This window comes from Erinaceus europaeus, chromosome 7 (genome assembly GCF_950295315.1).
Source record: "Erinaceus europaeus chromosome 7, mEriEur2.1, whole genome shotgun sequence".
NCBI classification, from domain to species: domain Eukaryota; kingdom Metazoa; phylum Chordata; class Mammalia; order Eulipotyphla; family Erinaceidae; genus Erinaceus; species Erinaceus europaeus.
In genome coordinates this window covers 16,266,751-16,280,661 of record NC_080168.1, presented here as the reverse complement: position 1 = coordinate 16,280,661, position 13,911 = coordinate 16,266,751, and the positions used below count along the sequence as shown (strand labels likewise).

Sequence of the window (13,911 nt, the reverse complement as noted above, 5' to 3'; positions counted from 1 at the left end):
CTGAACTGGAATTGGCGCATCACACCAAAGTAAAAGACTCTGGGGTGGGTGGGTGGGTGGGGAGAATACAGGTCCATGAAGGATTCAGAGGACCTAGTGTGGGTTGTATTGTTATATGGGAAACTGGGGAATGTTATGCATGTACAAACTATTATACTCACTGTTGAATGTAAAACATTAATTCCCCAATAAAAAAAAAAAAGGAAAGGTTTCAAGGAAGGGATGGGATACGGAGTTCTGGTGGTGGGAATTGTACCCCTCTTATCCTATGGTCTTGTCAATATTTCCAGTTTATAAACAACTTTTTAAAAAGCAACTCAAAATTGATCATGGAATTAAAAGTATAAAACCTCTTAGAAAAAAAAGAGAGAGAGAGATCCAAAAGGCCAACAAACATGACAAAATACTCTAAGTCATTGATGGTCAGAGAAATGTAAATAAAGACAACAATAAGATACCACTTTGCTCCTGCGAGAATATCATGCATCAGAAAGGATAGCAGCAACAAATGCTGGAGAGGTTATGGGGAGAAAGGAACCTGATGCATCAGAAAGGATAGCAGCAACAAATGCTGGAGAGGTTATGGGGAGAAAGGAACCTGCACTGCTGGTGGGAATGTCAATTGGTCCAACCTCTGTGGAGAGCAGTCTGGAGAACTCTCAGAAGGCTAGAAATGGACCTACCCTATGACACTGCAATTCCTCTCCTGGGGATATATCCTAAGGAACCAAACACACCTATCCAAAAAGATGTGTGTACACATATGTTCATAGCAGCACAATTTGTAATAGCCAAAACCTGGAAGCAACCCAGGTGTCCAACAATAAATGAGCAAGTTGTGGTATATATACACAATGGAATACTACTCAGCTGTTAAAAATGGTGACTTCACCATTTTCAGCCAATCTTGGATGGACCTTGAAAAAATCATGTTGAGTGAAATAAGTCAGAAACAGAAGGATGAATATGGGATGATCTCACTCTCAGGCCGAAGTTGAAAAACAAGATTAGAAAAGAAAACACAAGTCGAACCTGAAATGGAATTGGAGTATTACACCAAAGTAAAAGACTCTGGGGTGGGTGGGTAGGTGGGGAGAATACAGGTTCATGAAAAATGATGAATGAAATAGTGGGGGTTGTATTGTTAAATGGGAATCTGGGGAATGTTATGCATGTAAAAAAAAAAAAAAAGTAGAAACGCAAAGCAGAAATTGACTGAGTTTGGAGTATGGCACCAAAGTAAGAAAGCAGAAGTACACTAGAGTTTGCAGTGAGTACCCTCCCTAACACTTCCTCTCCACTATTCCAAGCTTTGGGTCCATGATTGCTCAACAATTTGTTTGGCTTTGTATGTTAACTCTCTTTTCAGTCATCAGGTTCCAGATGCCACCAGGATGCTGGCCAGGCTTCCCTGGACTGAAGACCCCACCAATGTGTCCTGGAGCTCAGCTTCCCCAGAGCCCCACCCTACTAGGGAAAGAGAGAGGCAGACTGGGAGTATGGACCGACCAGTCAACGCCCATGTTCAGCGGGGAAGCAATTACAGAAGCCAGACCTTCTACCTTCTGCAACCCTCAATGACCCTGGGTCCATGCTCCCAGAGGGCTAGAGAATGGGAAAGCTACTGGGGAGGGGGTGGGATATGGAGATTGGGCGGTGGGAATTGTGTGGAGTTGTACCCCTCCTACCCTATGGTTTTGTTAATTAATCCTTTCTTAAATAATAAAAAAAAATGATGAACTCACATTCTTCACCTCATCTTGGATGGAGCTTGAACGAATTATGTTAAGTGAGATCAGCCAGAAAGAGAAGGAAGAATATGGAATGATCCTACTCATTGAAGTTGAAAAATAGGGAGTCAGACAGTAGCCAACAGATTAAGCGCACTTGGCACAAAATGCAAGGACTGGCACAAGGATCCCGGTTGGAGCCCCCGGCTCCCCACCTGTAGGGGAGCCGCTTCAAAAGTGGTGAAGCAGATCTGCAGGTGTCTATCTTTCTCTCCCCCTCTCTGTCTTCCCATTTCTCTCTGTTTTATCCAACAACAAAGACAGACCGCAATAATAACTACAACAATAAAACAAGGGCAATAAAAAGGGAATAAATAAATAAGTTGAAAAATAGGGGCCGGTGGTGGCGCACCTGGTTGAGCGCACATGTTATGATGCACAAGGACCCAGGTTTGAGTCCCTGGTCCCTGTAGAGGGAAAGCTTCAGGAGTGGTGAAGCAGGGCTGCAGGTGTCTGTCTCTCTTCCTCTCTATCCAATCCTTCCCTCTCAATTTCTGGCTGTCTCTATCCAATAAATAAATAAAGATAGTAAAAAATTAAAATATTTTTAAAAAGAAGTTGAAAAATAAGAACAGAAGGGAAAACACAAAGCAGAACTTGGGCTGGAGTTGGTGTATTGCACCAAAGTAAAAGACTCTGGGGTGATAGGAAGGGTTCAAGTCCTGGAAGACAGAGGAGGACCTAGTGGGGTTTGAATTGTTATGTGGAAAACTGAGAAACATTACACATGTACAAATTATATTTTATTTTACTATTGACTGTAAACCACTAATTTCCCAATAAAGAAATTAAAACTTTTAAAAAATACATGTATACATACATATACATATACATAAAGAACTATCTGGGTCTTATAGAACAAGTTTTTGTTCATTGTTCTGATCCCTCTACCCTCCCTGCCACATTCAGGCGCCCAGAGGGGCAGAAGTGGAGGCATGACAGGAATCCAGGGTGAAGTGTTCACATAGGTGGCTTCTCATTCCTACACTTCAATGCCTTTGTGTGTGTGTGTGTTTGTGTCCGTTTCACCACTCAGGGCCATTTTCATTCTGGCAGAGAGACAGAGAAACACCTTAGCACTACAACTTCCTTGGGCGCCTAACACTGGAGGGGCTCGAACCCACGTCTGTCGTAGGGTGAGACGCGCCCTACCCCCTGAGCTATCCCTCCCCTAAATTCCAGGCCTCGGTGAATTGCATCCAGCTGGGGGGGGGGGGGGAAGTCCGTGAATACTCGCCGCAGAAACGAGCGTGTGACAGGACCGCAGGCTGCCATTAGCGTGGGATGGGGACAAACGACAGTGACAAGCTGAGCGCACAGGGTCGCCAGCAAACGACGGGAGAGACTTAGCTCCCGGTAGAGAAGCTCTCTGAAACGACAGGGCCGGAAGAGCAGAGATGGAGCTCGGAGACGAGCCGCAGGGAGGAGTCGGACAGTGGGCAGGTCCTGCGCACTGACAGCCGGCGAGAGGCTGAATGTGAAAGGACTATGAGAAAGCGTGAGCGGTGAGACCACACCACGCCTGCGCACGCGGGACCTCCGGCACACACCCACCCTCGCGACCCCGGCGCACTTGCGTGCGCGCGCACGAGTACCCCAGCGGAAATGGCGGAAATGGCGCCGCGGGGCCGCGCGTCCGAGCGGCGAGCGGAAGTGGGTGTGAGAGCGGAAGTGGCCGGCTGGAGCCGGGGGCTGGGCGGGGACCGGGCTTGTCGGTGAGGCGGCAGCGGTGGCGGCGGCTCGGCAGGCGGGTTCAGGCTTCTGGGGCCAGGTTGGTCGGGTGGGGGTGTCTCCACAGCCGCTGCGTGCGCGGGCCGGCGCGCGCCTCTCCCCTACCCCCGGCCCCGCTCCCCGGCTCCGCGGCTCCCCTGACCTCCTACCCCACCCAGGCCCCCTCCTCAGGGGACAGCGGGGCCGCTCCCGGCGCCCTTCCCTCCCCTGCCCACCCTCACCCTCCCTTGTTTCTCCTTCCCCTGCCCGGGGCAGCCGCCGCCATGATCCTGCTGGAGGTGAACAACCGCATCATCGAGGAGACGCTCGCGCTCAAGTTCGAGAACGCGGCGGCCGGGTGAGCGCGCGTCGGGGCGGCCGAGCGGATCAGGCTCGGGGCGGGGGCGGGGGCGCCGGCGGTGGGGGGCCCGGCCGAGTGCGGGGCGGCGGCGGCGGGGCTCGGGGCCGAGATGCGCGGGGAGCGGCCGGCGGGAGGGATGCGGAAGCGGCGGGGCGGCGTGCGCGGGCCAAAGGGCAGCGGACCTGCGGGGCCCCCGGGGTCCCGGTCCCCGGAGGAGGCCGCCCCGGGGTCGGGCTGCCTGGAGTCCTCGAGAATCCCCCTTCCACACCCGGAGCTGGAGGAAGGGAAGAAGCCGCAGGCTCCCCGATCGCCCCGGCCGCCTCCCTCCCCACCCTCATCTCCCTGCTCCCGGGAGGGGAGACGGACCCAGTCCGCAGCAGGGGTTACAGATAATAAGTAGTAATAATAATAACGCCGCCCCCTCGCCTGATTTCCCTGCCCTGGTTCCGGCAGCGGCCAGAGACACGGGCCATCTTGTTAACAGATCTCTCAAGCAAAGCTAACAGCCTGCCCATCCCACACCCCTTCCTTATCTCACCGCTGAGGTTCCAGTGCCCTGTCCCCACCCACTGGCCGAGTCCCCGGCTGGTGATTTCGGTTCTGGCCCAGGTTCACACACAGCTTAGAAATACCCCCAGAATCTGCTAGGTTCCCGATTAACCTTTCCTTCCCATTGACTTTTTTTTTAAGGTGAGGTTAGCACATCTGAACTAGGCGGCCTTTCCTGTCATGCCAGGAGACAGGACAGCGCTCCTCTTCCTCCCCAAAGCCTCTTGGCTTTATTATTATTATTATTATTCTAAGAATGCTTAAGCCAGGAGTCAAGAAATTGGAGTCTTGCTTCTGGATTTTAGTGGCCTGTGGCCAGCAACACACACACACCTCATCTCCTCATCGTGGGACTTCATTCTTTGGGCTTCACACTTGAGGAAATAAGTGCACCGTGTTTCTGATGAACTAGGGAGTAGTGACAGGAAAGAAAGGGAAAAAAATCCACAGACCAGGGAGGGTTAGCCATGGGGAAATTCTAGGTCCACTCAGTGAACTTGTGATTGGAGAGACTTGAAAAATAAGCCACTCACCGCTGCTTGAATGTCTTGCCTGTCTCCTTTCTCTTTATAAGACCACAGATTTTATCTGTCAAAGCAGGACTTTTGGAGCATCCCCTACAGTGAGCACAGCTCCTTCCTGCCAGGGGCTTCCTCTGCTGGTATCTTGGGCTGCCTTGCTTTCTGCTGCCTCCAGCCCCCTCACTCACCAGATCCTTTGCATTTTAAATATTCAAACGAGCCAGCTCAGTCTTAATTTGGCTGGTTGCTCCAGTACTTTTTTTGAGCAGCAGCACATAGGAGGAAGTTAAATTAACTTCTGCATTTTCATAGCTGATCTAAATGCATTCTCAAGTCCAAACTAGCAAAGAATGAGATCTGGATAGTCTTCAGATAGTCTGCAAGGTTAATGCCCTGTGTGTTTTCAGGTAGAAGCATGCCTGGCAGGGTAAGAGTACTTTTACATCTGTTTGGATATTAGTGACTTGGGACTCCAAAATGCTTCCCTTTACTCAGAATTTCACGTCTCTCACTTTAAGAAAAGTACTCTGTAAAATGAGTGAATAAGCATCTGGGGAATTCAGGGAAATGTGGCATACCGCAAAGCCTAAGATAAAACTTCTTTTTAAAAGAAAGTAGGGGGCCAAGGAGATAGCATAGTGGTTGCGTAAGACTTTGATGCCTGAGGCTCTGAGGCCCCGGGTTCAATCTCCAGCACCAGCATATGAAGCCAGAGCTGAGCAGTTGGAGGAGAGTATATGTGTGCTGCTTTTAGAATGTACATGCCGTAGCAGTGTTAAATATTGGGGCAAAGCTACAATTTTTGGCTTTGATTCTAGCCCACCGTCCTCTTGAGATGTGACCCTGAGTGGACTCAAAGCCTATTCAGCTGAAAAAAGCTGTCCAGCCTGTGAGGCAAAGCCCTCCTGGGATGGCACACATAGCCCCCCCCACCCCCCCAGCAGAGGCCTGCTTCTGCCAAGCAAGTGTCAGGCACACCGGCAAGACGAGGCCAAAGTGAAATAGTTAACTCTTTATCAAGGTGTGTGTCTGTGCCAGAACCTCAGCAGAGGATGACTGGCATGATAACCATTCACATTCGTGCCCGGCTGCAGACAGGAACAGAAAGGGAGCCTTCCTGATGAGAGAGCCTATTGGTAAAGAGATCGAGGCGGTGAGGTGAGGTGAGCTGGACTGGGGTGGAGACCAGAGAAAGCCATGAAAGAAAGGGTGTGACCCTTTCTTTCTGGAGGAGAAACCCTGGAGATTTGCATGGCTCTGCCAATGTGGGCGCCTCCTGAGAGGGCAGCTCCACCCAGCTCTGCCTCAAAGAGTAAACCAGCTGGGGGAACGAAGGCTCAGAGCAGCCTGTTCAGGAGCCACTCTTCAACTCTTCCTGCAGAGGGAGCGCCCGTACTACCGCCAGTGCTGTGTGTGGCCAGTTAAGGTTAAATCAGAATTAAAGTACAATAAAAATAAATAGGACTGAGTTCCTCTGTCACCCTCACCACAACTCTGGTGCTGGAGTCAGACGGCGCAGCAGTAAGCAGACCATCTCCGCCACTGCAGAAAGTTCAGTTGACTTACCTGCTCTGCTCTGCTCTGCTCTGCTCTGCTCTGCTCTGCTCTGCTCTGCTCTGCTATTGGAGATGCAAGCTTGAGAAAGTCTTAAAAATAGTTCTGTGGTGTATATTTCAGAGAATAGTTGCAGGTTTTCCATTTAAGGTTGATATGGTCTGTGACATCCTCCTTAAAAAGTCTGAATTTTCCTCTGGGGAAAGCAGTCTTGCCATCTAAAGGGTTGCAGGATACATTTGCTCACGATAACCTTTTAATCTGAAGGAAGTTTCAGCAAAGCCTAAGAGTCATTCCAACTTGCACTTTATTTTTTTCCACCAACCTCCTGGGAAAGTAGCTGATTGGAACGACTCATATGCTTTCACAAAATGACAGTTATTGGTAAGTTGTCTCCTTGACAGCTCACCAACTAAGAGAATGTAACTGATTAAAAAGTTACAGCTGGGGGACCGGGTGGTAGCGCAGTGGGTTAAGCGCACGTGGCACCAAGCGCAAGGATGGGCTAAGGATCCTGGTTCAAGTCCCCGTCTCCCCACCTGCGGGGGGGGGGGTCACTTCAGGATTGGTGAAGCAGGTCTGCAGGTGTCTTAGGTGCCCCCCCCCCCCCCCCCCCGTCTTCCCCATCTCTCAATTTCTCTGTCCTAACCAACAAGAGCAACAAAAGGGGGTAATGGCCTCCAGGAGCAGCGGATTGGTAATGCAGGCACCGAGCCCCAGCAATAACCCTGGAGGCGGAAAGAAAAAAAGTTACAGCTGAGGCCAAGTGGCTGAGTGCACACATTACAGTGTACAAGGACCCAGGTTCAAGCCCCCTGTCCCCACCTGCAGGGGGGAAAGCTTTGTGAGTGGTGAAGTAGGGCTGTAGGGGTGTGTGTGTGTCTCACTATCTCCCCCATTCCTCTTAATTTCTGACTGTCTCTATCCAATAAATAAAGATAATAGGGGAAAAGTTACAACTTAAAAAAAGACTGTAGACTCAACACTGCAAATAACTTTCTGCTCGGGTCTTGTTGCTAGCATCCCTTGTTCATTTGAGAATTCTTGCTCAGACCTTGATTAAAGAAAAAGTAATCTGGCAAATCAGTTGACTTCTTTTGTTACTATATACACACCAGGCATCTTTTCAACCTTTGAAGCTAGGCCTGTTGACTTAGCTAGAGTCTGGAGTCTAAATTGAGAAAATGCTGTCAGATGCGAATGTCTGTTGATTCTAAGTGTGTGTTGGCTCCCTGCCACAGCTGTGCATATTGTGGGGAGCTGTGGCTCTGTGAGGGGGAGTGGAGTTCAGTGAGCAGGCAGTGCCAGGAGGGGTGGGCGAGCACTGTGGGAGGAGAAACTGGAGAAGGAATAAATTAAATCTTGCTGATACCTTGTTCTCATTCCCAAATATGCTGCATATGTCCTCAGAGACTGGTGGAAGTGATTTGGAATTAGGACATTGCTTAAGCCTCTAGGAGAAACAGAGGTTGATCTTTTTACAGGTCATTATAGTTAGACTCAGCTCCCCTGCCCCTCACCTCCTTGGGAGGCTTTAGGGTGAAGCCCCAGAACTCCACTCCACTCTCCGCCACACTGGTGACTCCGTGGGGGCTGTGATGTGGCCAGTTTGTTCCAGCATCCGCCATGTGTGTGCTCAGCACAGCAAATGTCTTCTTGCAGGGGTGGATGAAGTCAGATCCCAATTCGTCCTTAGTTTCTTCAGGAGCTTCTTCTGCAATTGTGTAATTCTGACATCAGCTTTTTTTTTTTTTTTTTTTTTTTTGCCTCCAGGGTTTTGCTGGGGCTCTGTGCCTGCACCATGAATCCACTGCTCCTGGAGGCCTTTTTTTCCCCTTTTGTTGCCCTTGTTGTTGTAGCCTTGTTGTGGTTATTATTTTTGTTGTTGATGTCGTTTGTTGTTGGATAGGACAGAGAAATGGAGAGAGGAGGGAAAGACAGAGAAGAGGAGAGAAAGATAGACACCTGCAGACCTGCTTCACCACCTGTGAAGTGACTCCCCTGCAGGTGGGGAGCCAGGGGCTCGAACTGGGATCCTTATGCCGGTCTTTGCACTTTGCACCACGTGTGCTTACCCTGATGCACTACCGCCTGACCCCCTTGAAGTCAGCTTTTAGATTCTCTTTGTCCTCTATATTTTGAGGTATGACTTAGCAGAAAGCAGGACTACCTCTGATATAATATAGTCCACTTTCATAGGCTTTGCTCAGAAAGCATGACAGGAGCCTGATAGCTGAATTCAGCCATTCTTCTATTTTGGTTCATGGAAAGGTGTCTCAAAGACACATACCCAGATGGGGGATTGGATGCACCCAGGAGTAGAAATTCCAAGATGTTTAATGAGAACACATGATGAGGTAATATAGTTACCCAGAGCTTTTTTTAAAAATTGTAATTGTCTTTATTTATTTATTGGATGGAGACAGTCAGAAATCAAGAGAGAAGAAGGTGGTAGAGGGGTAGGGAGACAGACACATGCAGTCTTGCTTCACTAGTCGGTAAAACTTATCTCTGCAGGTAGGGACCAGGGGCTCGAACCCTGGTCATTGTGCATTGTAATATATACGCTTAGCCAGGTGTACCACTACCCGGCCCCTTACCCAGTTTTTTACTGACTGATTAGTGACATTCTGGAAGTTTCCTTAGAAAAAGGATAAAACATTTTTCTCTAGGAAAATTTAAAATAGCTCTTGAAATCCATCTGAGTGAATTGAATATGGTTTAACATTTTGTGCTTTCCATTCCGTAACAGGGGGTCCTACTTGGTCTTCTGCTGCTGGCAGATTCCTGATTCTGAGGGCTACATCATCCCAGAGTCTTTCCCAGCCATGGCTTCAAGTCTGCTCTCCTTACTCTTCCCTGGGACGGGGAAAAAAATTTTATTTAATTATTCTTACTATATATATATATATATATATATATATATATATATGCAACCACCTATCCTGTTTCACTCATTTTCTTCTTTCTTTCTGTCTTTCACAGTGTTGCCGATTGAACCTGGGGTCACATGTGCAAGTCATGCACTCTACTGCTGAGCCATCTGACTGGCTCAGAATAAGTAATTTATTGACCACCTTCTACAAGCCAGTCACTTTTCCATCAGCTTTGACATAGTTTCATTCAATTTCAAAATGTACCTGTGTGGCAGGTAGCACTTTCCATTTATAGCTGAGGAAGCTAGGGCTCTTGGGAAGTGTGGAGGGAGTGGATATTTGGTGTCTAACTACTGTGTGTCTAGTGTTGTGTAGGTACCCTTTACTGGGGAGTCCTTGTTACATATCACACCTAAAAGTGACAGTGGTCTAATCAGGAGACCATGCTCCTGGGCTGTCCTCCTTCTTCTAGCGTTTGCCCTTCTTCTGTAGCCAGTCAACAGCATCAGGTTGAGCCTGATGTAAAGTTTCGAGTCCTCCTTTGAATCTGGAGAGGTGGCCGTCGTTGGCTGTCCTAAGGACATGCTACCTCAGCATATCTGATTTAATCACAAGACTCTGCTATACACCAGTCATCTTAATTGGGCTTCCAATTTATTTTGAGAGATACACAGAGAGAGAGAGATCAGAGCCCTGCTCAGCTTTGGTTTTTGGTGGTGCTAGGGATTGAACCTGGAACCTCAGAGCTTCAGGCAGGAAAGTCTTTTGCAGAACCATGATGCTGTCTCCCTTCCCCCACCCCATCTCTGTTTTCTAGAAGGGAACCTGAGGCTCAGTGACACTTGAGTAACGTTGTGGTAACTTAGCCAGGAAGGGACAGAAGTTGAACAGTCAACTCTGAACCACTAGCTTTTTCTGCTATGAAACTCACTGCAAGCAGGGGTGAGGGGAAGCCCGCCCTGCAGAGGCAACTGGAGGTGGTGCTGGAAATTCAGTAAGAGCTCAGGTTTTAATGGGTAGTTTCGGATGCCCTGCAAATAATGTTACAAATAGCCAAGGGGGCCCCTTGACAGAAGCACTGTTCCCCACCACTCCTGTAGTAGGTGGTAAGACAGAACATAACTTCTCTTTATCTGTTCCTCCAGACCATTCTTCTTGCTCCTTATAGACATCTGCTCTCAGAGTTGAATCCCAGTCCTGTTAGAGGTTATTTCACACCCGGCGCAGTCTACTAGTGCTGCTACAGAGTTCTCAAACCTCTAGCTCCCAGGTGACTTACTGGGATATCTCTTTTAGTTTAATGCTCTTGTCGGCAGCCATAAATAGTAAAATAAAATATTAATGGCGGCCATTTGCCAAATAGCCCCCAGTCAGGCAGCACACCACATGGTACAGATCTTGGGGACTTATCCCTCTAGGGATCTGTGCCTAGGGAATTTTATGACCTAGAAAAAGTCATGTTTATAGCTTAGAACCCTCAGCTTGTTTACTTATACTTGAATTTTTTTTTTTAATCTATTGATGGAGTGAGTGAGGAACTTAAGTCTTTTAGTGACTGAATTAGAGCCTAAAGGTTAACAACAGAAAGCCAGCCACTAGTGAAGTGATGCAGTGTGGGTTTGTATAAACTTCAATCCTGACTCTGCTTAGCCAACTTTCCCCAGGAACATGTGCTTCTGTGCCTCTTCCTGCTTCTTGGCCTCTTAGTGTTTCACTCACATGGTCCCTAGACAAGTGTTTGCACTTCTTCCTCTTTGCTCTTGCCTTCCTTAAGTGAGGCTGTTGGCCATTCATTGCCTTGGTTTCCTGGCTATAGTTTCAAATGCAAGATCAGAGGCAATTTACATTTCCATCTAGTTCTCATCCTTAGATGCCCCAAAGTGCTTTTCCTAAACCACATATGGATGGCTTGAAAAAGCAGGGCAGAAAACAACAAGGGCAATAAAAGGGAATAAATAAGTAAATATTAAAAAAAGAAAAAGAAAAGGAAGAAAGAGCAGGGCAGAACTTTGTATATAGTTTTAGGTCATTGGTGTTTGTTTGTTTCCATAAGACTAACATAATACAAGTCAGTTTCCTTAAAAGGGATTGTTTGGTCTCTGCAGCAGGTTTTCTGCACTCATAAGCCATGCTATATATTCTGATTTCCCAGCAACCCTGGAGGGCAACTTGGCATCAGTTCCTTTCATGAGTGAGGGAGCAGAGAGACTATCAAAAACATGTAATTGATTGTGAGGTCCTGGGCAAGTTGGGTAAGAATCAACAGGGAAATGTGTGTGTCCTGCCCCATAGCCCATAAAACTAAAGGGAATCCTTTGAATACGAAGTGACTGACTGATAAGACAGTGAGTCTTGGTTTCTGTCCTGCTAATGGGCTCTGAGTACAAGTGGGAAAAGCATATAAAGTAGATTTTCCTGGGCGTTAACTGACCATCAGTGTTTATAGCTGGGATGTATGTCATCCTTGGTAATAACTCAGTGGCATTTATCAAATACAAGTCTATGTGTCGGGCCAAGCTTGGGCAGTCGTGCCTCCCAGGATGGAGTCTTTTGCAATCAGCCTGTTTTATGTTTAGCAAGGCTGTGAGGTAGGTAGGATCTCTCTAGTTCTCCCATTTTATAGATGAGTGGGTGAGAAAATAAAGCCATATGGGTGATCACTTTTCTGAAACAAGGGAGGAGGGAGTTTTTGTGAGAAAGCTAAAGTTGGAAAACAGGTGTCAGTGTTTGGTTTTGTTACTTTGCGTTACACTTTCAGTGAAAGTGAAGCCCTAGAGTTACAACACAGAACATGAGGAATAGACCAGGCAAAGGCAGTTTCATTCTTCTTTTTCTAGCGTTTGCCCTTCTTCCGTAGCCAGTCAACAGCGTCAGGTTGAAAGCTGTCAGGAGCTGCTTGTTGCTGGCTTTGAAAGTGACTGGGATCCATGTGGATTCAGTCGGCTAGGAAGGATCGTCCCTTTCCCCAATGAATGGGTACTCACGGGATGCACCACGAGAAGGTCGATCCAATGCATCCCGGCAGTTTCATAAGGGAGTGGCCAGCGCGTGGTGACAGAAAGGGAGGGAACTATGTGTGGGAAGACTGTCTTTCATTTTGTCTTGACTTTAAATGTCTCATGAGGGAGAAGCACTAGACCACCGCTCTGGAATACATAAGGGAGTCAAACCCAGGACCTCACACACACATGCAGGGAACGTGCTGTACCCACTAAGATATCTCCCCGGGCATTTGGATTGTCTTTGAAATTAATTAGCACTTTGTTTTTTTATGACCTGAAATCATCCTTTCACCTTAATTAAATCCATTGTACATTCTACATAGCAGTATTCCAGCTCACATCATACTTCGATCACTGTTGCTTTGTGAGGGAAATACCAAGAGATGATATTTTGTGGGTCCCGTTAACAAACATATAGATCATGCTCTAATGGAGTCCAGAATTGAAGGGGAACATTGAAACAGTGGAGATTTGACAACTACTAGAAAACAGAAGCTTTATCTATTTTTCACTTCACCTTAAATTGAGTCCAGAGGTTTAGATGGGTGAAAAAATAAACTGCCAGCCCATATCTAGGGATCTTAAATTAAATAGCCCAGAATGGTGGCATCTTAAATAGAACTCAGGAGCCTTTGCAAATCCCCTGAAGGCAGCCATACAGTTGTCTTAACTAAGGGACTTCCATTTGTTTTACAGAAACAAACCAGAAGCAGTAGAAGTAACATTTGCAGGTAAGTGTCCTTATCTCAACCCAATTAAGAAAATGCACATTTTTAGAAAATTAAATAAGCCTTGACATTTTGAATGCTACAATTTGTCGAGTCTTTCTGAGGTCTTTATTTTAGATAATTATTTCACCGATTAAGCAAACTGAAAAGTTATCTACTGATCTCTTAGCTGTCTAGGTTTAATTTTGTCAGTACCTGCAGGGGAGTCGCTTCACAGGCGGTGAAGCAGGTCTGCAGGTGTTTTATCTTTCTTTCCCTCTGTCTTCCCCTCCTCTCTCTGTTTCTCTCTGTCCTATTCAACAACAAAGATAGACAATAATAACTACAACAGTAAAACAACAAGGGCAATAAAAAGGGAATAAATAAATAAATATTTTTAAAAAAAGAACCTTAGAACCGAATGCAGTGTGTGACCTTGTTTGGAATTTTTATTATTTTGAAACAGAATATTTGGCTGGATGTTTTACATTAAGCAGTTTAAAAGTTTTGCCATGGCAATGGTACTGTCTCTGTCTCTCTCTCTCTTTTTGCCAATGCTAGTTTTTATTGAGCATGAGATGGAAAGAGGGCAAGGGCACTCTGCACCCGGGCATTTGTAAAGTGATGAAGGATCACCCACATATGGTTTAATAGCTGGGGAGGGGTGGGGGACAGGGACAGGAAGGGAGCTGGTCAGCATGGCCCAGCCTGTCCCGGTAAGATCCTAGGCGTCCTGGCAGCCGGACCTCACCATGGAGATGGAGCCCATCCAGAGCACAGTGTAGATATGGAAGGAGCAGATGGTTCTTTTCTTCAGCTGAAGCTGGTCGTAGAAGGTTCA

At 47.3% G+C, this 13,911-nt stretch overlaps 1 protein-coding gene across 2 annotated transcripts in view; it reads left to right on the top strand.

Moving 5' to 3' along the window:
- The first annotated feature begins 3,420 nt into the window (after positions 1-3,420).
- The window catches only part of ARPC2 (actin related protein 2/3 complex subunit 2), a 37,688-nt gene continuing 27,197 nt past the window's right edge, over positions 3,421-13,911 (top strand). The window contains exons 1-3 of one of the 2 annotated variants that reach the window (XM_007519963.2): positions 3,421-3,561; positions 3,777-3,858; positions 13,060-13,094. In XM_007519963.2, coding sequence (XP_007520025.1) covers positions 3,785-3,858; positions 13,060-13,094 — 109 coding nt within the window. In that variant the 5' untranslated portion in view covers positions 3,421-3,561; positions 3,777-3,784. The remainder of the gene's footprint in view (positions 3,562-3,776; positions 3,859-13,059; positions 13,095-13,911) is intronic. The other variant, XM_060193905.1, reaches the window with a different exon arrangement.